This window comes from Malaclemys terrapin, chromosome 14 (genome assembly GCF_027887155.1).
Source record: "Malaclemys terrapin pileata isolate rMalTer1 chromosome 14, rMalTer1.hap1, whole genome shotgun sequence".
Classification (NCBI taxonomy): domain Eukaryota; kingdom Metazoa; phylum Chordata; order Testudines; family Emydidae; genus Malaclemys; species Malaclemys terrapin.
In genome coordinates this window covers 17,924,366-17,951,289 of record NC_071518.1, presented here as the reverse complement: position 1 = coordinate 17,951,289, position 26,924 = coordinate 17,924,366, and the positions used below count along the sequence as shown (strand labels likewise).

The following is a 26,924-nucleotide window of genomic DNA, read 5'->3' as shown; positions in this document are numbered from 1 at the left end:
TACCCTGCCACACTCCACCACCGGATTTCCATTTGCTGAAGTCGGTCTGAACCATCTGTTTTGCTCCGTGATATGCAGCCTTCATAGCTACTGAAACTTGTCCACTACGTAGGCTTGTTGGGTAGCATGCGGTCAGATCAAGAATTGGCATATTTCAAGGTCATTCTCATCAAAGTAGTCCTGATGTTTCCCTTTAAACAAAGCGAAGAACTTCAGCAGCCATATTATATGTCAAGTCCCAAAAATGTTTCCAGGCTAGCCACTGAGGCTTCTGTCACTGAGGGAAATGCTTCCATGAGTTTTTGTTGGAATTAAGTGTCCTAGTTTTCAAGGCTTGAAATATTGATATGGGGACATCATGGAGCTCTCTTTGCCATAGAATAATTTAACTATTTTGAATGACGGCGCGTCCAGGTCATCTTATACTTGTTGGCCTGTTGAAACACTAGTGATGACTAGGTTGTACTTGGTACATTTGGAAAGTAGTAACAAGCCATTAGAGTTCTTGTTACCAAGACATGACAACCTATCACGTCGCCCCAGGATGCGGTCACAACCAACCCTGGCATGGAAATCACCTAAAGTGGTCAGCTTATTACATGGGACTGATGTAATGATGCTATCCGGGGTTTGATAGAAGTCCTTATCCTCATCTGGATTAATCATTTTCAGTGCATGTGTTGATGATCAAAGCATAATGAGTTTTCACAAAGGCCAGTGTGGAGAAGCATAGGTCTGTCGTTGACACAATTTGGCAGGGCATCAAGTTTGCAAGCAATCAAAAAGCAAGTGGCAAACCCCACACCAAAGCATCTGCATTTATCCTCAGATATGCGAGTCCAATAAAAGATGCACCTTCTTCTGGCTGCAACTCACCAGCAAGTCTTGTCTCACTGAGTGCTTCAATATCCATATTGTACCGTGCCAATACTCTGAGCGTTGCAGTTCTACATTCAGTTCTGTCATCTCTGTCAGAGCATGCAAACATTCCAAGTTGCAAAATTTATTTGGGTCTTCGTTATATTTAGATTTCAGAAAAGCTGGATGACCAGTCAAGTATGGCATTCTGAGGGTATGTCTATGCCGCAATTAAAAACCTGTGCCTGGCCCATGCCAGCTGACTCAGGCTACATGTACACTACAGAGGGGGGTCGATTTAAGATACGCAAATTCAGCTACGTGAATTGCGTAGCTGAATTTGACGTATCACAGCCGACTTACCCCACCGTAGGGACGGTGGCAAAATCAACCTCTGCGGCTTCCCGTCGATGGCACTTACTCCCACCTCCGCTGGTGGAGTAAGAGCGTCGGTTCAGGGATCGATTGTCGCGTCCCATCCCCGAGAGGTCGATTTCTACCCGCCGATTCAGGCGAGTAGTGAAGACCCAGCCTCAGGCTTGTGGGGCTTGGGCTAGGGGGCGGTGTAGATGTTCAGGCTCAGACCTTGCAGTGTCGTAGAGCCCGGACTCCAGCCTGAACCTTAATGTCTGCACTGCAATGAAATAGCCCCTTAGCCTACGCCCCATGAGCCTGAATCAGCTAGCACAAAAGATTTGGGAGGAGCAAGTATTTTTTAGGGATCTTTTTCCATCCTCTTCTCCATTTGAAGAAACAGCACTCTCTAGATAGGGCTGCTCTGACATCCAGGAAAGATACAAACATGACATCTTCTCTAGTCTATGATGAACAAGCATCACTCCACTCCATCAGCTTCAGAAAAAGTGCCAGCAGTAAAACCGTGCTCTTTATATGATAAGTCAATTTAGCTAAACCTTTTGATTCTGTAAATCATGAGGGACTCTGGAAACATTTTTCAGAGTAGCAGCCGTGTTAGTCTGTATCCGCAAAAAGAAGAACAGGAGTACTTGTGGCACCTTAGTGACTAACAAATTTATTAGAGCATAAGCTTAGTGGGCTGTAGTCCACGAAAGCTTATGCTCTAATAAATTTGTTAGTCTCTAAGGTGCCACAAGTACTCCTGTTCTTCTTTTTGTGGAAACATTTTGTTCATCTTTGGATGACCTGCAAAGTTTATTTCTGTCATTTGGATGTATATATGCGCTCCTATCAGAGTCTGCAAAATAATTTATACCCCACTGGAAAAAACTCTATTCTGCTACTGCTGTTTGATCCATCAAAGACTAAGTGTATCTAAAGTTGTCTTAAAGGGCTCCTTTATATATTGAAACTGAAATAAATGTTCTTAAACAAATTTGTTTTTTCTGTTTCATATGAATGCTGATGAATGCAGCTTGCTATTAAGGGCTGATCTCTGGCATTTTAAACAAAACCCAACATTTAGTTTAAGGAAGAACAAAGACTCCAGAATTTAGCAAACAGGTGTTGGAAAAAAATGGCACAAATCTGAGCTGTACAAGCAACTGACAGTGTTTCATTTAGGAGATTGGTATTTCAGAAACAAAGTATATCTAAGTTTAACAGCCAATAGTTTGAGCTTCTTAACAGTTTTTACACCAGTTCATCTCCACTTATATCTGCACACTGCCTAATCCTGCAAAGGCATTTGGGAATTGAGTGCTGGACACCCTCTGCAGGCTTGGGCCTGTTAGTGTAGACTTTTTTGTTACAATTACTAACTGAGCCCTGAGGCTCCATGTTGCTTTTACTGAAAATTCAGTGGCTTTTATTAGTATAATAGCAGTCGTTTGGTATCTTGAAAGGCTTTGACTTTTTCATATTTGAAGATTTTTGATAAAGCCACTCTTTTGTAAAGAAAACTTTCTTCCATCATGTGAACACAACCTAGCACAGTGGTTCTCAAACTGTGGGTCGGGACTACAAAGTGGGTCCCAATCCTGTTTTAATGGGGTTGCCAGGGCTGGCATTAGACTTGCTGGGGCTGAAGCCAAAGCCAAAGGGCTTCAGTCCTGTGTGGTGGGGCTCAGATTACAGGCCCCCTGCCTGGGGCTGAAGCCCTTGGATTTTGGCCCCCTCACCCGGGACGGTGGGGCTCGGGCGGGCTTAAGCCTTGGTCCCTCCTCCTGGGGTCATGTAGTAATTTTTGTTGTCAGAAGGGGGTCTCAGTGCAATGAAGTTTGAGAACCCTTGATCTAGCAGATTACCACTTATAGCTTTGCTTTGTTACCAATAATTTAAACTGAGCACAAAATAGTATTAAAATATATTTATGGTGATTGTCAAGTTACCCCATCATGGTTTAAACCTACCAGTAGTATAAGATTGTGTGTGGAAGAAAGGACTTCTTTTGGTCACAAAAATGTTTGTGTTCATGAAGGATTACATCACTTCACATTTCCCTCATGAGAGAAACCGTGAACTGATTATTCGGTGGTATAATGAGATGCATATTTTTTGGTCTTTATCCCTGTTAAATGCTTTGGAATAAATTACTTCCTTTAAACTTGTGCGTGTAAATATACATAATACTCCTGTATATTCTATATGTAGTGTTTTTGGTGCTTTCCATACTTGTATTGGAATTTAAACTTCCATGTGGTTTGATCACAAAGGTGCAAAAGAGTAAAGTCTTTCCTTGATACCGGTATTGCTGTGGCCTCCATGTGCACGTGAGAGGGCTTCACTTTAGTTTGGAACAAAAATAACTGTTCTTCAAGTAGCAATGCGGTATGGAGAGATCGTCTATATAGGAAAATGCACTTGGAGATGTGTTTTTTCCTGCTGTGAGATCTGTCTCCAATCTCTACTATTTAAATGGAGGGGTGGAGTTAATAAATAGCCTTCGAAGAAAATTGTATTTCTGAATTTCTCTTGGCTGCCAGTTCAGTTAATGGTGATAATTGGAATTGGCGGCTGAAAAACTCAATATGTCACCTTGAAAGTAAGTAGTGGACTGTTTCCCTTCCCTCTTCCCCTGCTGTTTTGGATGTATGGTGGTAGCAAACTGTGTAGTGTTGGGTTCCTCTTTCCTTGGTCTTCCTACCACAACTTCTTCAGTCATGGGGGGGCACCCTTCTTCTTTAGAAGCTTATGGTGTTTTTATTTTGAGAGCATTGGTTTATTACCTCTTCAAAGGTTTTCCACTTCACAAAGCTCAGAATACCAGTTGGTATTGCTATATTGTATGAGTCAAGTATTTTCATTTTGCATTTTTGAATTATTTTAATACTCAGTTTCAAAAAAGTCTCTTTAGAACCACGATCTTTGCCAAATCTCATTTTGTCTACATAATTCATTGCAGCTCTGCTACATAAATGGAGGCCTTTCCAGATGATTTAGATTTCATGTCTCACATACTAAAAATAGCTTTGAATATAATCATGCATTCAGTGTGCAGATAGTGGTTGACTTCCTGTAAGAGACAATAACAGCAAAAAAAGAATTGCTTTGTAAACTAGGAGTGGCTGTTTAATTTGGTGTTTTCTGTACTTGTTTACATTTTGCAAAAAAGCTTATCTCCAAAGGGTGTGGCTAAATAGTATTTGCTTGCAGTTATAGATGGCAACTCTTTTAGTAGGCTTGTAGTGAATACAAGTTACAGCCCTGCTTTGCTGTAAGTTACAGTGAACTGTCTGATGTAAAGGCACAGAAAGCTATCGTGTGGGGCTTTTTGGCCTGAACTACCAGAAGAACCCTTTTATTCTTGATGCTTTTGTCAGTGCACACTTAAAAATACTAAAAAGTTTGTTTGCTTTGAGTGCTACTTCTTCTATGTTCAGCTCTTAACTTCTAGATTTCTTATTTATTTTTGTGTGTGTTGTGATTTAAACCTTCAGTACCCTGAATTGAATGTGTAGCTTTTCTGAGCCTGAAACCACTTTTCAGAAACAAAATTTTTGTTCAGCAAGGCTCCTAAAATATCAAATTAGAAATCACTTGTTTGAGTAGTTATTCATCTTATTTTCTTGAATTTTTGGCACTTGTACTTTAGATTTGTGATCTCTGTTTTTTAACTGTTTCTAGATTTGAATATCAGCAGTCACATTAATTCTTCTTTTTTAACCACTAAGATTATGATTATTTTTATGTTTCCATTGGCTCCCCCTGCAAATACAAAACATAGAGCTCAGTATCTTCACATTGTCCAAGTTATCCATAAATATAATTGAAGAGTTCACTTCAAGTTGTTGGATTGTTTCGTGGCGTGGAAGCTTATTTGATATTGCATGATTTTAATCCTCCCCAAAACAGCATAGTGCACTGTTTGGTGGTGATAGCACTACTTGCTCTAGAGATGGGAAGCACCACTGCTTTAAAAATCTGGGGAACAATATCACTTTCCTTTAATAAAACATTAGCCAATGTACAGAATTTCATGTAATACTTTTCCTTACATTCTTTATATTACCATGCTTCCGTACATGCTCAGAGGAGTACCATGATGATATAATGCAGTGGTCCCCAACTGTGGGGCACATCCCCCTAGGAGGGCACGGAGGTTCAGGGGGGTACGTCAGGGCCCGGGCCAACCCCGACAGGGCATGGGGAGGGAGCACCACACAGCCCCGCTCCGCTCTGGCCCTGCCCCTGGCCATGACTCCACTCCTGGCTGCAACCCCAGCTGGGGCTCCCAGCCCTGCTCATGACCATGACTCCTGAGGGGGCCTGGACAGATTCCATTATGGGTTGGGGAAGGCCAACATAAAAAGTTTGGGGACCACTGATGTAATGGATGGATTATTATCATTGACTTCAGTCAGTGGTGAGACCTTGTTACATATGCCAACTTTTTTAAGTGAACAGCCACAAAACCTTATACTCTAACTTGTTTTTGCGAAGTGCTACATTAGCAGGGTTGTCATTAAGTGCTTCTATTTGATAGCTTGATACAGAAATAAAATTAAGTAAATCTGGGTTTGCAAACTTTCATATTCATTACTAAGAGGTTTGATGCTTAGAAAAGTTGAGATTTAAGTTGAGACACCCTAAAGGATCCTAATTTTCAGAGGATAAGTGCTAAGCACTTTCTGAAAATCAAACTTCCACAGTCTGTCTAGTTGAGTACGCAAAAATTGAAGCACCGAGAATCACTAAACTCTCCTGAAAATGTTGGCCCTTCTATTTAAATTAGAGATGTGCTTTGGATTCAAAAGCTGAAAGCTAGTAATAGCCAAATTCCAAAATCTTATTTTTTTTATTTGGCTCAATAGAAATTGTACAATTTTTTGACGCTCAAATTCTGTTCTCAATTCATGTGTTACCTTAAAAAGGTTGTTGAGAAGATGTCCCAGCTGCTCATAAACATATAATTGTCTGAAACTATTTCACTTTAATACAAATTTTAAAAATGTATTCCCGTCTCTTACCTTACAAAGATCTTTTTTCATAGTTATAAAGGAATTCCAGGAGTATGTGGAACCTGAAGAAGGCTACCAAGGATCACCACAGAGAAGGGGTCCTTCATCATCTGGCCAAGAAGATGAAAATATTACTTTGCCACTTGGAGAGAATGTGCTGACTCACAATCTTGGGATCCCTGTGCTGGTGGTTTGTACAAAGGTGAGCTTGAACTTGAGTTTACTAGAAAGGTTAGTTACTTTTCCTTTTGGAAGATACTTTGATGCAGATGTTTGCAAGCTGGAAGTGAAAGTTCTGGATTTAGAGTAGATAAACTTACCTGGCAGGGGAGATACCATGATCACAAAGGTGGCTTTCCCAGGGTGAGGCTCATCCCTTGCACTGCAGGTGTGCTGATCCCTGCGATTTCCCCAAATGTGGGAAACTCGACTGCATAATTGGTGCTAGTGGTGGACTGCGTTCGTGCTTTCCCCTGGGGAAGAAAAAAAAAAAAAACCTTTTTGTTGTATAAACAAGACTTAAAAGTGTGTTAGATTTTTAATTTTTTCTTTACCATAGAAGGATTGAGAAAGACTAGTCTTGTCTTTTCAGTTTGGATGAAAGACATATTAGAGGTCTAAAACGTGGACTTTCTCCATTCTTAATTGAAAAAGAGAAGATGTTGATCAAAAAAACTTTTCTCCCAGTGTTTTGAGGCATTTGAAATAAATGCTTCCTTTTCCCATCAGATTTCACTTGCATAGTATCTCAGTCTTTCCTTAAATAGTATATGGGTGGTAGTGTAGATGAGATCTGAATTTCTAATGTAAAAAAGTCAGTTGAGAAGGGTACTTTCAAGTTATCTTTGTACATCATACAGTTACCTGGGTTACCACATGAGAAGGTGTTTAGCAACTAGTGACTTAATGAAAATAGCATTTCAAAAATATACATTTATGGCATCAACTCAATTTCTGGCATAAAGAATGGATATTTGAAGTGGCTTTAACTTTTAACTAGACACTTTTTGTCTTTGGTACGTTGTGAGCATTTTACCCATTGGTTAATTAGTGCAGTCTCCCCAACAAAAAGCGTGAATTGAATGCTGATGAATACAAGGGAAGATGTGTATAGTAGAACCTCAGACTTACGAACACCAGAGTTACAAACTGACCAGTCAACCACACACCTCATTTGGAACCGGAAGTACGCAATCAGGCAGCGCTGAGAATAAATAAATTAAATAAATAAAATCCCCATACACAAATACAGTACAATTCTGGGCTAAACATAAACTACTAAATATAAAGGGAAAGTTTAAAAAAAAAAAAAAAAAAATTAGACAAGGTAAGGAAACTGTTTCTGTGCTTGTTTCATTTAAATTAAGAGGGCTAAAAGCAGCATTTTTCTTCTGCATAGTAAAGTTTCAAAGCTGTATTAAGTCAATGTTCAGTTGTAAACTTTTGAAAGAACAACGATAACATTTTGTTCAGAGTTACAAACATTTTTCTTCTGCATACTAAAATTTCAAAGCTGTGTTAAGTAGGGTTACCATATGTCCGGTTTTTCCCAGACATGTCCGGCTTTTTGGTAATCAACCCCCCGTCCGGGGGGAATTGCCAAAAAGTCGAACACGTCCGGGAAAAATACCGCCGGCCGGGCACTTCCCTTCCTGGGCTCCGGCTGCTGTGCTCCTCCCCTGACTCTTCGGCTCTGTTTAAGAGCCGAGCTGCCCGAGCGCTACCAGCTTTGGGCAGCTCCCATGCCTCCGGACCCTGTGCCACCGGCCGGGCACTTCCCCTCCCAGGCTCTGGGGGCATGGGGGCTGCCCAAAGCCTGTAGCGCTCGGGCAGCTCGGCTCTTAAACAGAGCCGAAGAGTCAGGGGAGGAGCACAGCAGCCGGAGCCCGGGAGGGCAAGTGCCCAGCTGGGGGCGCAGGGTCCGGAGGCATGGGGGCTGCCCGAAGCCCGAGCGCTACCGGCTTCACGGTTTGCCGGGCAGCCTCCGGACCCTGCGCCCCCGGCTGGGTGCTTCCCCTCCCGGGCTCTAGTTGTGCTGGGGAAGCGCCGGCCGGGGGCGCAGGGTCTGGGGGCTGCCCGGCAAACCGTGAAGCCGGTAGCGCTTGGGCAGCCCTTTTCGTGTGGCCGGGAGGGAGGAGGGGAAATGCGGGGCGCTCAGGGGAGGGGGCGGAGTTAGGGCGGGACTTTGGGGAAGGGGTGGGGAATGGGCAGAGTTGGGGCGGGGCCGGGGGTGGGAAAGGGGCGGGGCCAGGGCCCCATGGAGTGTCCTTTTATTTTTTAAATATGGTAACCCTATGTTAAGTTAATGTTCAGTTGTAAACTTTTGAAAGAACAACCATAACGTTTTGTTCAGATAAGCTGAAGATAAGAGTTACGAACAGCCTCCATTCCCAAGGTGTTCGTAACTCCTGAGATTCTACTGTATATCTAAAAGCTTGAAGAAAATGCAGGTTATATGCAAGGAAGTGTTAAGTGGCTTTGCTTTTTTTTTTTTTCCAGTGTGATGCAGTCAGTGTACTAGAGAAGGAACATGACTACAGAGAAGAACACTTTGACTTCATTCAGTCACACATTCGTAGATTCTGCTTACAGTGTATCCTTTCCTAATCTGAGGATAGTGGCAGAATAAAATCTGGAAGATAGGAAATGTATTTTATTATAGTGTGTGAGGGGAAATAAAATAACCTAAGGAGAAACTGCATATCAAAATAACATCTGGTATTTACTAACTTAATGTATAGTATTTGGAGTGTAGTTATGAAAATATAAAGAGGTTTGTCAAGTTTTTTTTTTTTATCTGAAGCCATACATTTGATCTAGGGTCTGTTACATTCCTTGGCAAGGGACTTCAGTTTTGAGATGCACCACATTACTCTTTCTCCCAGAACGTGGATTTCCATACTAAACTTGCACCCTGTGACTTTTTTAAAACAGTTTTCTGGTGTCTATATTGGTCAACATTTTAAAAGCTGAATCTGTTTCCTAAGTGACATGATTCTCATCCTCTTTTTCCCTCCCTCCTAAAGGTGCTGAACACCTATAATTTCCATTGACCTCTAAAAATTGAGCCAGTAGGTGCCTAACTTTAAGCATCCTGCTCTGAAAATTTTGGCTATTATTCAATAGAAAACTTCAAATATTATTTCAGTTTAATTTAATGTTTAAGTACTGTAATTTATAGTTTTCCTTAAATGAAGTAATTAGATGGAGCTGCCTTGATTTATACATCAGTTAAGGAAGAAAAGAACCTTGACTTGCTGTATAAGTACATTGTACATAAAACATATGGTTTTCACTTTACCACACCTGCCTTAGTGGTAGAAAAGGATGCAGTCTTTATGTAAGTTGATGTAAGAAATATATTTTTCAAACTTTTTGTTTCTGTCTGATGCCCTTATCACTGAAATGTTGTATTTCCTTATGAACACAAGTGAAACTTGTACACCCCAAGCTTTAGTGCATTTATTTCTTCAACAGAAAATAAAATCGCCACTTGGATGTGAAATATTCTGTTCTAATGTGTGGAATTTAAATTAGTTAAAGTAGAATGAAAAATTCTTTCCACATAAACAATTCATCATTAGCTCCATAATAGCGCTTACGCTCTTTCTCTCACACACCCCCCCCATATAATTGTCTCATTCTGTGAAATACTTCCATATCTGGGTAGAAGTCTGCCTTCCAAAATCATATTTCACAAAAAAGGAATAATTTGCATCATTTACTTAAATGTACTTTCCATACGTAAACAGGGCTAAAGATAATTAATTGAAAGGGTTGTTTAATTGTAGGGGCATTTCATACTATAACTTATTGGAATGAAGTAAATTTGTAAAGAATCTGATATCTAATAGTCACATTCAGCATGCTGGAAGGAAGTTGGAAACATCATTTAGACTGGTTCTCCAGCAGGCACTTTCTGGGTTTTAAGAAAAAAAAAAAAAAATTGTACTTGCATTGTTTTAGTGTTCAGTGCCTAGGTTTATTATAATCTGACATTCTTGTGTTCCACATTAGCTTAAAAACGCATAGTGGCTATAGGTCTGTTTACCCAAAATGATAATGCCATCTCAACATCTTGGTAAGCATAGCCTGTTTTCAGAGTGAGGACTGTGCAATGACCTCTTAATGACATGATAAAACTGTTACAGAGGAAGTACAGTAGTTTGGTAATACGATTACTTACTTAAATGTGCATGTGCTGTGCCAACAATCTTTTGAGTCAAAAAAATCAAACCTTGCCCTAAAACTTTTTTTCCCTATAGACCTGCTGGTTGGGACAATGAAAAGAAAATTGCTATTTTACATGAAAACTTCACAACGGTGAAACCAGAAGATGCATATGAAGACTTCATTGTAAAACCTCCAGTAAGAAAGGTACAAAAGAGTTAATTTTTGAAGTTCAGTGTAAAGAAACTACAAATCACTTCACTATAATTGAATAGTTGATATTGACTATTAATAATATAGAACTTCAGCTTGTAAAGTAATATGCTTTTCTTTTAAATGTTAAACCACTTTTGAAGTAGGTGCATACATTCTCCAGTGGTATAGGGCAGAGGCTCTTAATAGAGCTGTCGATTAATCGCAGTTAACTCACGCGATTAACTCAAAAAAAATTACCGTATATACTTTTTCATAAGGCAAATTTTTTTAGTATAAAAGGGAAGCATCAGAGTAGGGGGTTGGCTTATGAACGGGTATAGAGAGGGAGAGGTGGGATATAGTCCCCTCCCTCCCTCCTCCCCCCCCCCCCCCCCCCCCCCCCACCACCAACAGAGCGGGCAAGGAGAGGCAGCAGAGCCAGAAGGGAAGAGGCAGGGCCAGAGTCTCTCCTCTTCTGGCCACGCTGCTCTCCCCCCAGCCTCCGAAGCAGCTGCAGCTTTGGGGCTGGCAGGCTGCAGCCGCCCAGCCCAGCCTGCCAGAGCAGGCTGCGGCCAGGCCAGAGACATCCTCCCCTGGCCCGCCCCAGGTAAGGTGGGAAGGGATGGGATGGGGAGTGGGGTGGCTCCCGGGCTAGGAGCAGGTAGGGGTTACACGGAGAGGGATCATGTGAGGAGATAACGGGTTAGAAGTGGGGTCATGTGGGAGATGGTCTAGGTATTTTTCATTAGTGTCAGAATGTTACTTTTTAACACTAACATTAATCGCAGCCCCCAAAATATTAATTTTACCTAAAATTCTAACTTCAGATGATATGCGCATGCAAAAATCACATTGAGTCCGTAATTTGAGTCCTACAGAAGGGCCCCTATTTATTCTCGTACTTGTTTTAAATTATCACCAAAATATATTCTGTACTACAAAATTTTATTTGTAGAGTAGATGTGGAGCACAATCTAGGAGTACAAATAAATATTCTGTAGACTACTAATTGTCTGGACCATGGTCAGGTAACTTATTACAGATAGAGGAAGAATGCATTTTTTTCTAATGGGGCTGGAGTAGGGTAAGTAACATGTAAAACCCTTAAATGAAAGAAAAGAAGAGTGGGGACATTTGAAGACACTTGCGGGAAGGAAGGAGGAGAGGGGAATGGGCCTGTTCTCCCTTAAAGGTATAGCACACCACTGGCAACTCTCTTTTTTTAGGTGGGGGCATCTATTGCTCTGTTGTTGGAGTGATGGGAGAGGCAGCCCTCCAGAGTTCAGGCAACCATCCTCTTTGAACATCAAACCTTTGCTGGTTTTAGTAAATTTTAATATGAATATTATTTATCAAATATGTATACAGCCCACTGCCAGTTCCTCATATTATCCAGGGAATTGTCCTCAGAAAATATTGTTTTGCAACTATGCCAGGCCAGTCATTCTGAACCCAAAGCTTTTACTGGAAGTAGTTTCATTGCTGCTTAAAGTGGTAGAGATATCTATTAAAAACATAAAAGCAGCATGTCTTTATTGTGGTCTAATGTACTTGGCAAGTGACTGTTCAGTTCTGATGGGTTCAACTGCCCATCAGGACTCTAGTGAAATGCATCTGCACCATAGGTGCTGGTGTGGATGCTCAGCAGTGAAGCCGCTAATTGGCTACACTGTTTAGGTATATACATGAAATAGTTTGCTTCAGATATTAAAAAGCTGATGGTATTTGATGGAAGATCAAATATTTGCATGTAAATACAGCACTGAGCTAGTTCTATACTCTCCTTTCTTGAAAGGACAAAACCACTTAAAATATTTTTACAGCTGTGCCTATTTAACCAGCAAAAGCATGGATTAGGGATGCATATACATGTTTGTTCTTGAAGTTTACATGGGATCAATATTAAATCCTGTCACTGTTATTTTACACTTGTTAACTATTAAAAAAATGCTATAATCTTGGTCCTGCATTTCCTTAAGGGTAACTGCTGCAAAAGTGTCCCTCCTTTTGAAAGCCAGACAGAAGGACATAGCAAACTTACTGCCCAGTTAGTAGTAATTCTGCACCTGAAATAAGCCACAAGTCATAGAATGGATGTAAGAAGTTGAAGTTAGGCTTTAGTTTTTATATGCTGCTGTAATTGTAATAGTTTGGGTGACCACTTTGTTTCTAAAGAGAAATGCATTGTTCAACAGTTAGTCCATGAGAAAGAGTTGGCAGCAGAAGATGAGCAAGTGTTTCTTATGAAGCAGCAGGTAAGAATGTGAAAATGAAACTGTTTGAATGGAAAGATTACTTAAATAAACAATGCTTCACTTTGAACTTTTCAGCGTTGTATGAAGTTTAGGGGAAGGTACATTGTATTTAGTATTTCATTTTTGAATGGGTATCCATTATTCTATTTTGCAGATTAAAACGAAATCATAAAACTTTGAGTGCTTAAGAAATGTCCATTTTTATTTTACTTCCCTGCATATGAATAGAAAGTCTGGCCACCGTTTTCAAACGTGGAATACCTGTTAGTTGAGGGTGAGTGCCTTTGAGAAGCCAGGAGGAGCTGGGGATACTCCGCACGCTTGAAAAATAAGGCCACTTTTTGGTGCTGAAGTATGATATGGTGGCCTAATTTTGGGCAATCAAGTTGGAAAATGTGTGCCTGTGTCTTCTAAAATGGAATCCTATGGCCTTTTTGGATGTTTGCCATAACTGAAAATATTAGGTGTACCTTAAGAGGTGTGGCATGCTGGGATTACATTAGCATATTTTCCCATTTGATGGGAAAATACCAGACAGGTACAAATGAATACTAATTTATACAGCGGAGAAGAAAAATAAATGGTATTAACATAGTAGCAGAAGTAATAGCAGAATGTTTGAAATTTGCTACACAGATATGTAAACCCTAAAAATGAAGTGAAATTGTTTTGTACATCAATAATAATGCAGTAGCCAACCTCCCAATTAAAATGTCTCATTCATCAGAGGCTTTAATATACAAGCAAACACTTTGGCATGAGCTTTCAAGGTGTTAGGCGTGAATAAAGCCAGCCTCCAGACATGCTGTGTATTAAGTAATAAATATATACAGTAAAGAAATGAGAACATACCAGTGCCTTACAGTTGTATGCATTTGAGTGGACGTGCTTGGGAAGCTCTAAATTGAGCTCTAAGGAATGTTATAGGTTAGGATTGAGATGCTTTAGTGAAAGTGTATACGGAAGCTCTTGTGTATTGAACACACAGTACTTAGTTCTTTTAATTGTAGTGCCCTCTATTGGTAAAATTTGGAAATGTATCTAAATGTTACAGAATGACCATATGTTAATTTAACCAAAGTCTGCTTCTCTGCGTTTATTTTGAAAAGTGTGTAGTTTTGCTGAGGTATATTTACAAATCACTGTTCTGTCTTTGCAGTCTTTACTTGCCAAGCAGCCAGCCACGCCTACAAGAGCATCAGTAAGTATACACTAGTAGCCTCTCAAGAAATGGGGGTGGCTTTTCCTAGACTAGGAAGCTATTCATTGGTCTATAAACAAGGTACAGACTAGAGCGCCTTCTCTGAACAACCAAAAATGAGCCCTCCTTCATAGTGCATGGTTCTAATCTGTGTGGGGCATAGCGTGCAGTTCATAAATGCAATCATGACCTAATAAAAAAAATCTTCCAGTGCCACGGAAATTGTAAAAAGAAGAACAGGAGTACTTGTGGCACCTTAGAGACTAACAAATTTATTAGAGCATAAGCTTTCGTGGACTACAGCCCACTTCTTCGGATACAGAAGTGGGCTGTAGTCCACGAAAGCTTATGCTCTAATAAATTTGTTAGTCTCTAAGGTGCCACAAGTACTCCTGTTCTTCTTTTTGCGGATACAGACTAACACGGCTGCTACTCTGAAACCGGAAATTGTAAAGTGTCTGTAGGTATTCAGATGTTATGTGACAGAATGGTTTTAACAAATAATTGTGGAAACATGGCATTAAATAATCTGGAAATTGGGGATGAGTTGAATTTAGAATGTGCTGTGGTAATTATCGTGTATATTCATGCAGAGGCACTCTCCCAAGATTGGCTCTTATAGTTGATAATTTTTCAGGGTAAAAGTGTATATACATCACAATATCAAAAAAGGTAAAAGTAGGAGCTTTGTATGTAGTGCAGTATTTATAGATGGTTATAAATTAATCTGTTAATTCACTTACTTGGATTTGGACTGTTTTTATCTAAGGAATCTCCTGCAAGAGGACCTTCAGGATCCCCAAGAACCCAAGGCAGAGCTGGTCCTGTCAACGTACCCAGTGCCTCACCAATAACATCAGTTAAGAAACCAGATCCAAATATTAAAAGTATGCATTACAACTTTGGTATTTTACCAGGCATTTTTTGTTTCCCTTTAAAAAGGGAAAAATGTGTTATTTCCTGATAAACCTGTGTGCATTGGTTTTGAGATTGACTCACTGATACTTTATGCTTCGTGCAACTCACACAAAGATGTCAAATCCTTTGAATTCCAAATTGTCTTCTGAGACGCTCATTGCTTCAAGTAGCACTGCACTGTTGTCTAGCTGGTCAAAGTTCAAATACATTAGTGTTTAACAGTTACCTAAAACAGTGTAACATGCCTGTTTCAGCCAATTAGTTGGTCCCGTGTCGTCGTCGTGGTGTCCTCCCCCCCCGCCATTTGATCCTACATCTAGTTTCATGTTTTCTGTCTAAGCTGTTCCTTCTGGGACCCAGCTCATAGATATTAAAGTCAAAAGGGACCATCATGATCATTTAGTCTGACCTCTTGGACGTCTCATGCCACAGAACTTCACCCACCCACTCCTGTACTAGACCCTAGTTTCCATAGAGCTGCAGAGTTTAGTACTTAAAAATATTCCTAGGAAGACGGAGCTCCATTTTTCCTTCCCCACTGGGTCCCCAGGGCTGACTCCTCTCCCTCTCTCTCCCACACGTGCATTGAGGGGGGTAGGGAAGGGGGCATTCCTCAGTGCCATTCTCATACACTTGACCATGTAAACTGCTCTTGTCAGAATAGCGTATTGATCTACTGCCATGTCACACCCACTGCTATATGTCTGGCTCCTGGATTCTCATTCAGAGTAGCTATATGTTGAGCCATGTGTATTCAACCCCTTTAGGTCTTAAATGTACTCAGGAAACTTTTCTGCCAGGAACCACAACAGGTGAAGGAGGAAGCAGAGTTGTCCCCACACAATATCTTGTTGCATCCAAGTCCTGAAAGCATGTAGCCAAACTGAGAATAGCAGTTAACTCAGAGAAGCAAAGCCCAGGTTATGTAGGGCAGAGCATACTGAAGAGATAAGGGAAACGCTTCCTAAACATTTAATAAATAAAACAGATCAGAGAAACATTGAAGCTACTACTTATTTAAATTTGTTTGAGCTTTAAGGACTCTCAATTAAATGTTATAACTAAAAAATGAAAAGAGTAGCCAGGATAAAAGTTTGCATGCAAGATTTGTAGGATTTGGCCAAAGTACACGGAGAAGCTTTCAAATGCAGAAGGTGAATTCATAACAAACTAAAGCTTTGTCTAAACACAAATGTTCACCATTACAATTAAATTGGTTTTAATTCAAACATGTTGTAGTTTCAGTGCAGATCTGTGTGTAGACACTCTTATTTTGGGATATGTCCTATTTTGATTTAATTTGTCAATTTTTACCAACTTAAGCATAATTAAAATAGGACACGTTTATTACAAAACAAGTGTCCATACACTCACTTGCACTGAAATAAAAGGTATGAATTAAAGCTGGTTTAGGCTTTGTCTAGACTAGGATATAAAGGAGCGGTGTTGGCACATATTGGCTAATGCATTCTAAAAGCCTAGTGAAGACAAGGCTGTGGAGCCGTCAAGATGTGTTAGGCTGATTGAGTGAAACCCTGGTGATAGTGTAGCTTTAACATGCTTAACACACATTATTAGGCTTACATGTTCACACTATATCTTCATATTTTTTGTCCTGCATACTACATGGGGGAAGTTGATTTCATATAACTCTGGCTATATTAGCCTTTATTAGTTATATTTTTGGTCTAGATATCTGACTTGCAATTTTTACTTACTGTTGTAACAGTAGTGCTTTTTGCTACTTTGAATACTCAAGAGCCTAGTAACATTGGTGAGCTTGTTTGTTTGCCTATTTAAATCCAAATATATGGGGGGGAGGGGGTGAATGAAAACTGAGCCGTTCAGTCTTAATTTTCAACACTCCATTTATAGCATTAATATTAATTTGACACTAGCTAGCTGAAGATTTCAAGGCACATCTGCAATATATACAGCTTTGCATTCAAAACTTACTGAAAACTCTCCACAGAAATTCCACTCCTGTTTTAGAATGAGGCTGAAAAACAGCAGCTGAAATACTAGGACAATTAATTTGCTAAAAAATCTTTAGATAAACCTGGTGTATAGACACCATCTAGTCCATGAGACTTCCATTTCCCATCTAGACAAGAAAAAGCTGAAGCGCATAGATTCAGGTTGAAATTCTTTGCTGCACCTTTGCTCAGCACAGAGGGCACAGTCAGGGAGAAACAAGGTGCCTTAAGGCACCCTTACATCTTGGGATTCTGGGCTACTTCAGGAGCTCGTGCATCCCAGAATCCTCCTTGGCAATCTATGCTACAGCGCTGTCCCTACATGCCTCCTGTGCCAGAGTGGAAATATGTGTGGAGGGCGGTAAAGGAGGAACTAGCAGCAAATAGGGGCTGGATAAGTGAGACAGTCTGTCCCATACTTGAGATTTTTCTCTTTTGGCTAGTGTGTGTGTAACCTATTTTTTTTCCTAACACTTAGAGAAATTTAGGTATACATACGTTTTAGAATTTATGATTTCCAAAAAGTAATGTTATTATTGATTATTTGTTTTTTAATTAGACAATGCTGCAAGTGAAGGTGTGTTGGCTAGCTTCTTTAACAGTCTGTTGAGTAAAAAGACTGGCCCTCCTGGGAGTCCTGGAGCTGGAGGAGTGCAGACCACAGCCAAAAAATCAGGTATTGAAAATTTGTTGTTGCAGGATGTTTTGCATATTTTTAATGTTTTACTTGGACCACATTTAAATCAACGTGCTTATCATTTAAGCTGAGCAGTCAAATAACAGATCTTGAGGAATATGATATGGAGCCAGGATAAAAAGTCTCTTCTTACAGTTTTGCAGACTTTGGGGTTGCTATTAAACTTTCTATAGCTTGACTCTTTTAATGAAGTTGCACTGCTGGGAAATAAACTGCACTGAGCCTTGATTGTATTCGGAAAGTATTAATCTACCTTGTAATTTAAACTTTATTTCTGAATTCTATCTATGTGGCACTTCGCTACTACTTACCTGAGAGGAAGAAATTTAGCTTATTTGTTTTAGCCTGCTGTTTCCAATCAAATCCCTAAAATCTCTCTGGCATTCAAGTTTAAATTAGTACGTAGCAACTAATATGAAGGAATGTCTTAAAACTGCAGTAATAAGTGTTTGTTTAAAGTATCATCAAAAGCAATTGTCAGCTTTGATCAAAGACTCAATCATATATATGTAGTTGTGGCTCTAATGAACAGTTACAGTAGGTTGAAGGAACACAAAAGTTAAACCTTCAGGATTTTTGGCACCTACATCATAAAAATGAGTGAATTCAGTTTTCTAATATACATAGTTGCATAATAATTCCACCCAAAAGGCAGCCCCCAAGATTACCTTCCTTTACTGCTGCTGTAACCATGTCTCCTTTCAACTTTGATACTGGCTTCCTCTCTTCTTTTTCCATTGAATTCATGCTTCTATGTACTTTGAAAACCTATTCATAATGCAGTGGATAAATATATGGCTCCTGTTTATTTTTTTCAAATTTCTCAAGTCACTTAGTTTTACCACAGGTTTAAATCCTAAGAGGGCTGACTAAGCCCAAACTTTAAACTTTCTTTTTTTATTTTTTGTCACTCAGATACCAATATGATAGCTGTAATAAAGGAACTAGAATAGAATATTTATCATGGAGTAGGGGCATGTAATTTTTTTTGCAGGTATAACTTAAAAATTCAAAAGTCGTCTCTTCCCGCCCCCTCCCCCCCTAGCATATTATTTTCCATCTTCTCATAGCTCAAATAGTTGAGGATTTTGCTCAAAAATTAAAACAAAAAACCTTCAGGCAGAGATTGAGCATAAAAAAATTCAATTCAAATGCTGTATACTTTGTAAAGGTTTATATGGAAAAAAACAAAACAGTAAAATGGAAACTTCTTGAAAACTCGATCCAGAGGGCATTATTAGGCACTAGCTATAAAATAAACATTGTCAACAGTTATATATGAGATATGGGTGGATAGTGTAAAAGTAAAATGTATGTTAGTACATTATGTAGCAGAAGTGGGTGTTAAACCTAAAATAAATAGCTTTTTGAAAATGACACAATGGACTTTCCATCACAAGAAAAATCTTACCTCCTGTCTGACAGTATGTGCTCTTGATTCTATTCAAGCAGCACAAAATTAAACTTTCAGCTAAGGTAAGAGATTAACATTGGTTTGTGAGGCAGTGAAGTTCAGGATACAGAGAAAAAAATTCAAGGAAAGCTCAATAAATGGTCCTTGAGGAGCATATCTTGAAATGACAATGACTGTTGGTTGGATTAGAAAGTGTGGTGTTCTATGGCACCCTATTCTACACTAATAAACATGCTAAAGTAGTCTTGGTGTAGTGATTTTCAGGTGCCCGGGGGGGAGGGATAGCTCAGTGGTTTGAGCATTGGCCTGCTAAACCCAGGGTTGTGAGTTCAATCCTTGAGGGGGCCACTTGGGAATCTGGGGCAAAATCAGTACTTGGTCCTGCTAGTGAAGGCAGGGGGCTGGACTCGATGACCTTTCAAGGTCCCTTCCAGTTCTAGGAGATGGGATATCTCCATTATTTATTTATTTTATTTATTTTATTTAGAAGGGCCTAATTTTCAGAAGAGGGATTCTCAGTACTTTCTGAAAGTCAAGACACTTTATAGTGCCTCAAGTTGGGTACCCAAAATCACTAGTTGCTAAAATATAGACAAAGGTTTTCTCCAGACAGTGTTGTTGAACTACTTTACATCACAGCAGTCAGATTTGTTTAGAGTATTTCACTTATTTTAATCAAAGTAGCAAACAGTGTAAAATGTCGGAACTCTCACTTTCTTCAGTACATCTGTTTCAGTAGTAAACTTATTCTCAATGTATTGTTTGAAGAGATCCGTCAGTGTTACCTTTAGTGGGAGGAATTATAGGGTTATGTCTTGGGTTGAGAAAAATGCCACAGATGTCAGTCCGTCAGGATGGTTTTGAGTTGTATTATTTTCCAAAACTTTTTTCAGCTCATGTTTGAAAGAAATTCCTCACTTCGGCAGATGCTGCTCATACAGTCTTTGCCTCCATTCCGTGCAGCCAGCTCCTGGCACATCTTATTTACTTTTTGATGTCTTCAAACGTAGGCCTAGTTCTGTTTTGTGAGCAGGGTTTCTTTGTGGCTTTTTAACTCAAAGGTGTTAATAAGATGCAAGAAAAATGGGCTTTGTATTAATATTTGTGTGTATTTGAAAATAGGTACTGTTCGAACAGATGCTTCAGTACTCGTACTGCTGATATGAATATTGCTAAGGGATTTCAACTTGAGTTTAACAAATTTATTTGAGCATAAGTTTTCGTGGGCTACAGCCCACTTCTTCGGATGCTACTCTGAAACCTGTCATTATGCAAGGCACTGCATTTAGCCGTATGGAGTGGAAATCCATCTTCGAAGAAGTGGGCTGTAGCCCACGAAAGCTTATGCTCAAATTTGTTAGTCTCTAAGGTGCCACAAGTACTCCTGTTCTTTTTGTGGATACAGACTAACACGGTGCTACTCTGCAACTTGAGTTTGTATTTTAGCCCTTTGCAAAAATTAAAGATAGCTGTTTTTAACTTGGTCATGCCTTTGGAATAAGCGCTTAAATCTCTGAGCAGTCATACCTTGCCACTTAATGTTTTCAGCATGTACCCTGGGAAAAAAATCACCGAATATTTCACACACATCTCTGAGCTGGGAAACAGATGCTTGTTAAATTCTTTGGCTATGAAAAAGACTATTGGAGGAAGCTGTACAGTTATTTATATAATTAATCTATTTTTTATTTTGAGTGCCTGTCTCAAAACCTTGCATTTATACCTTAGCATTTGCGTAGTTTAACTTGAAAAAATATTATATATCATATACAAGTCCATTTTCAGACAGTGATAAACCAGGATACAAACAGGCTAACAAATGAATATAAATTCATATATTAAGCATAAAGAGAAGAAAACAAAACTAACTACAAATTGCTAGTTATCTGTCTATAACTGAACTGAATACTAATCCTAATGTATAAAAATCAGAAGGGTAAAATCTCCCATTTGCACACCTACTCTGAAGTATCTGTTGATTTTAATTAATGAATGCAACACATTTAAATTCTAACACTTCATGTGGTATTAAAGAATCTGCATTTTTCCCATTTTTCTTTGAAGGGCACAAATTTCACAATATGAATTAAACTTTTGATTCCTGAGAGAGATCAATACAGTTAATAATGAAGGAAACAATGAGTGTGATTAAAACCAAAGTAACAACACTTTGTAGCAAGTGCCACATATATCATGTTTTTTTCTTGTGCAACTTATTAAATACTTAAAGATTTCCATATAAAATACTCTTCGATATGACAGACATACTATGATCATTCTAATGATGGAAGAATTGTTTACTTATTAGTTTTTTGAAGGAAACATCTTAACATGATTGCTGTTAAAATTTCAGTTGTCATAACAATGTACATCATCATGCATATTTAAAAACTGAATTATACAGCAATCTCACTTTTATTTTAAGGCCTAATCTATTTCTCAGTGAAGTTATTAGGAGTCTTTCTATACTCATCAATTGATAATTGGATCAGGCCCTATGAAGATGGATGAAATAATGAGAAGTTAAATAAAATACCAACAGAAACAATAATTATAAATATTTGTGCTGTTGATATTTCAAACAATGCATTTCAACTGTATTACTTACTATTTGTCCTTTCTCTTTAGGGCAAAAGACTGTTTTGACAAATGTTCAAGAAGAACTGGATAGAATGACTCGCAAGCCCGATTCCATGGTAACAGCAAACTCTCCAACAGAGAATGAAGCTTGATAGCGCTTAAAAAATGTATATGTAAATGACCAAATAACTATGTATATTGATCTGATAAGACCAGGATTTTTCTGCTATGGCAGATGCTATAAGTTTTCTTGGGGCAGGGGAAATGAACTTAAAACTTCATTGGCTTGTCCCAGTATAAAGTGCACATTCAGGAAGTTTGCGTATAAAATCCCTCTGTATAAGATAACCATTTAGAGTTTATATAGGGCAATTCTCTTGATTTTGGAGATAAGCAGGTACATCAGCAGCTGAATTTCTTGTTATGAAGAGCACAGAGAAGCAAAATGCAGAATACCTTTTGCAATACTACTACTGACTGCACACAAAGCAAGAAAGACATGAAATCCCTTTTCAGAGTTACTGGAATTGGCCATTTGTATGTTAGCAAACACATTGGTGTACTTGGAAAGGTGGTGATACAGCACAGCAGTAATTAGATGGAGGAGAGAGAAATCCAGGTAGGAAATGCAGCACTAGTAGGGGGACGCGAGATTTGGCTCAGTAGGAATAAAGAATGCTGACTGGACTGGAGAGGGAACACAGTTACTAACTCCTGTGGTCAACATAGGGCAAATCACTGTTTAAAAAGACTTCTTAAAATTAGAGAATTTCCAAGCCAAACACTAAGCATCATGGGAATTATGCTTGTTATAAATTGCGTCTTTACTTTAACAAAAGGTGTATAAAATGGGGGATGACCTTTTTGGTATAGCTAACACAGGGAGAAACTACAACTTGCTTAGATCCAAGTGCCTGGCACAAAGTGTGATGTCTTTAGAAGGTGCTTGAACTTATTGTGCACTGTAGTACAAACAGTCACTGTTTGGTTTTATTTTAAAATCAGTAGTTTTAACAATTGTATTTAATTTCAAATCCTGTTTTCTGATTGCTCCTGCCTTGTTTTTTTAAATGCCAAGAGGCTAACCTAAGAGTGATGGGTGACATATCATTTTCCCATAATGAAATGTGCTACAGAATACTCAAATACTTCTTGTTTGTAATTAAACAATGGCTACCAAGCTCAGACTGATTCCTGCCTTATACCTATGGAAGTTTTATAGACTTTCAAGGTTCTTGTTCCAGCCATGTAGGCTGCAATCTGCAGCAGACTCTCCAATTCTAACAAATTGAAGAGTATGAATATGTACACTGAAGAATATAGAACCAGTGACTGTTCAGTTTGTATTTTTCCCTAAATGTAGCATTTTCATATGGAAAGTTGTAGTTGTCCCCTGTTGCTATATGGAGTAGTGTCCTTGGTCACGTCAAACCAATGTTCCGTAAAACACTTCTTCAGTTACTGAAATGGCACTTTGATTTTATCACGGTATATTTGTTTTACACATAAACACTACCATAAATGAACTGTATCAAGCATATTCTGTGCTTTGAAGGGGGGAAAAACCACAATTTGAATTATACAGAGTTTACTTTTTATTGATATGAACTTGTTTGTTGTACTAAATCTGATGTCTGGATATAGCTTCCCTAATATATATCATTACTTAAATATACAGAATTAGATTGACCATTAACACAGTCCTGGACATAACTTCAAATCCTATGTTAAATCAAGAGGCTGGCTTTTTCCTGTTTTGTATGTCTGTCTAAACATTATCTAGAAAGCTAAGAGTATTTACTTGCCTCTTTGACAAACATTAACATAAAAGCATGTTACTTGTGCCAGTTTTATTCTTGAAAATATATTATATTTTTTCCATTTTTTTACTTTTTTTTAATGTTACGACCTTGAGTTACATATTTGTCTAAATGGTTGAAAACTGAGAGGCTGTGGACAGCAGATAGGTTGTGTGGTTGTTCTGCCTGGTGTAACAGGTGCCAGTGACAAGATGAAGTTAAAAAAAAATCCTGTTACCACACCAGAAGAAAAGGACAGTATGTAATTCTGTGATACTGAGATTAGGGAATAAAACCTCAAAAGCAAGACCCGTACATTGAAAAAGCATGCATTTCGAATGGTATACAGTTGTAATGAAACCTGTGCAAAACTGCATATTTGTATTAATGTTTTGTCATTTGAACTGATAAGCACTTTCTGTATCAATATGGCTAAAAGTTACAATTTAAGTATAATTTGTTAGATCTCCTAAAACTGAGCAAAAGCCAGTAACGTATTATACAATTTGTCACTTGTGTAAAGAGATGCTTCTGACAAAACAGAAGTTTGATTTCCAGTTCTTCATTGCAAGTCAATGCTCCTAGTTTATTGGAAGAAAGTTGTAAGTAATGTAGTGTCCACTGTTTGCCAAAGTCTAGAAACTTTGGAGAGCTGCACAGGTGTTTTCAAGCATTGGAACCAAAGGCCAAACTGCAAACAGCCTTTACATTTTAAAATAAAATTAATTTTATTTGCAGGATACACTTGTATGGTAGACTGTTAAAACTATTATATGACTATTTATATGCATTATAGTGATTGCATCTACTGTTCTGTTTAAACTTAAGAAAATAAAATAACTTATCAACTTGAAGATAAGGCAAGTATAGAGGTTAAGGATTGGCCCTCCATAAAAATGCTATGGTTATGCTGCTTGATTTTAAGTTTGCACTTTTTTTATTGGCGTTTTAGAAACTGTTTAAACTGAACAGAATTTGTCATATTTTATTTAATTTAACTACGTTGAAGGTGACTGCTCTGTACATCATGAACTTAACAATATACATGCTGTAAATGAAAGTTAACTGTCCTGTATACTAAGTTGATTGATGTTTTTTAACTTACAGTTAGGACTGCAGATGTATCAGACACAAACCTTAGTCCAGTTGTATGGCTTTAACCAGGTGCAGTATGCAGTCATGTGGAATCTTGCTTTCTAGTGCTGGCAAAAATGAAGACATGTCTTTAGTTACTGGCTTCAATAAACACGAATCCAGACTGCTTAAAATGTTGTGCCTTTTTTATGAAACAAGACAAATTCTAGTACTTTTTTGGAGGGGGCAGAATCTTAAGGCATGTAGGTAACAGGCATGATTGACTCATAGCTGAGAAACGTCACTGTCCCATTGTAGATCTTACTCGTGCAAAAACTGCACTGAATTTAGTGGGTACGGCCATGGCTATACTACGCATTTTTGCTATGTTGTGATCTCTGACCAACATAGCTGGGCAGGTTTTGCCAGTATAGCTTATTTTGGTCGGGGGGTGCGGGAGAGGGGCTGGAATAAGCAAAAGCAGTTTGTCAGTATAACCTGCTGCATCCGCACTAAGAGTGCTTTGCCAGTATAGTATACCATTATAGCCATACTAGCAAAGCGTTCCAAGTGTAGATTTGGCCTTAGGTTTGCAGGACTAGAACCCAAGTTACTAGGGGTTAAAATAAGGAGCTGCAGGGGCAGTGTAGTTCACCATTCTCCGCTAAAAGCAGTAACTCCCCTTCCTTTCATTGTCTTGAGCAAGCAGTGCTCCACCACAACTCCCTCTCCTGGGCTGATCTGGTGAGAGCTGCCCCTCCTTCAATCTGCTAAAAGTTTTTCGTTTTGGCTTCAGTGCACACCCTTTCTTACTTGATTTCCTAGGCTTCAGGAATTCAGTATTCTCTAACGGTACATCTACACTACAGGGGGGAGTCGATTTAAGATACGCAAATTCAGCTACGTGAATAGCGTAGCTGAATTCGACGTATCGCAGCCGACTTACCCCGCTGTGAGGACGGCGGCAAAATTGACTTCTGCGGCTTTCTGTCGACGGCGCTTACTCCCACCTCCGCTGGTGGAGTAAGAGCGCCGATTCGGGGATCGTTGGGACGCGACAAATCGATCCACGAGAGGTCGATTTCTACCCGCCGATTCAGGCGGGTAGTGTAGACCTAGCCTAAGAAAGTTGGCTTTTATACCTTTTATACCTTAGACACCTGTTCCATTATTTGTCACTCACCAAAATTCTGGTTAGTCCAACATTAATCCAAGATTTCTTTGGTCATTTTCCCATTAAAATAACTGCCTTCCACGCCAAGATTGACAGATTTCTACCATAGAGTTTTTGCTGAATTCAGTCCTTCTGAAGCCCTGTGCAGCAATAATGAGAGATATTGATTATAGAGGATAAACTTAAGCATGTCTCACTTTTTAAATTTTAGTTCATTAATGTACAGTAAAGAATGTAGCACAGCAAACCGTGAAAAGAAATGGACAAAACCAATAAGGTGAAATTTAGAAAGAACATGAACTGTTTATTAGCAGTAAGAGAATTACCCAATATGTGCATTCTTGTGCACAGAACTTTGTACTATAGGCAACTAGAAGAGTTTTCCATTTCCAGCTGCAGCATCACTGAAGTTCCAGTTTTCAAAAGGAGCATGAAAACACGCGAAAAAGGAAGAATGCCCATATCGTGCCTGTTACCTTGCTGCTGTTGATCAGGATCCTACTCTGAGCATAAAGAAGCCGTTTTTTCCATGCTAATCACAGTTTGAAAGAGAAATGGCTCAGCCTGGCAAATGGCAGAAGTGTCTTCACTGAAGAGACAAGGTGGTTGAGGTAATATCTTTTATTGGACCAACTTCTGTTGGTGAGAGAAACAAGCTTTAGAGCTTTGACAGCTCTTTAGGTCTGGGAAGTGAACTCAGTGTCACAGCTAATAGAAGGTGGAGCAGATTGCTTAGCATAAGTAGTTAACACATTTCAAAGGGGAGTGGTCCGTTAACACCCCTCCAGTCAGAGGGGGAAAAGAAAAGAAAAAAAAGCTGGGAGGGAGGGGTTAAGTAGGTTACAGATTGTTGTAATAAGCCATACATCCAGTGTGTCTATTCAGTTCATACACAGGAGCAGTGGCTTCTACTGAACGCTGTTCCAGACTACTGTCTGTTTTAACTCCTGTATTCTCATCCAGACTTCAGTGTTTTTACTTCCTCCATCTAATACATTAAAAATCTTAATCAACTTTTACTCTAATTATTCATGTTCACTTACTGATTTTTTTTTTTCTTGCTGATCATAGGAAAAATGTCTCCAGGGAAGAACGTTGTCTGCTAGAGAATGTAGCTGGAAATAGGCAAAATTTTCAATAACCATCAAATTGATGAAGAAACAATTTGCCAGACCCCAAAAGACAACTGAAAAATAACATTCAGATTAAGGTTTCATGAAGGTTTTTAGAACAAA

The 26,924-nt window shown here is 39.0% G+C and overlaps 1 protein-coding gene and 1 non-coding gene across 2 annotated transcripts in view; both read left to right on the top strand.

Moving 5' to 3' along the window:
- DYNC1LI2 (dynein cytoplasmic 1 light intermediate chain 2) overlaps positions 1-24,709 on the top strand; it is a 37,341-nt gene extending 12,632 nt beyond the window's left edge. Inside the window, exons 5-13 of the mRNA XM_054049150.1 lie at positions 6,269-6,438; positions 8,736-8,829; positions 9,441-9,576; positions 10,502-10,613; positions 12,797-12,856; positions 14,016-14,057; positions 14,827-14,944; positions 17,511-17,627; positions 21,691-24,709. Of these exons, the coding sequence (XP_053905125.1) occupies positions 6,269-6,438; positions 8,736-8,829; positions 9,441-9,576; positions 10,502-10,613; positions 12,797-12,856; positions 14,016-14,057; positions 14,827-14,944; positions 17,511-17,627; positions 21,691-21,794 (953 nt within the window). The 3' untranslated portion in view covers positions 21,795-24,709. The remainder of the gene's footprint in view (positions 1-6,268; positions 6,439-8,735; positions 8,830-9,440; positions 9,577-10,501; positions 10,614-12,796; positions 12,857-14,015; positions 14,058-14,826; positions 14,945-17,510; positions 17,628-21,690) is intronic.
- Positions 6,549-6,712, top strand: LOC128849094 (U1 spliceosomal RNA). Its single transcript, XR_008447172.1, has one exon. It is a non-coding gene; the product is annotated as a U1 spliceosomal RNA (small nuclear RNA).
- Positions 24,710-26,924: the final 2,215 nt, after the last annotated feature.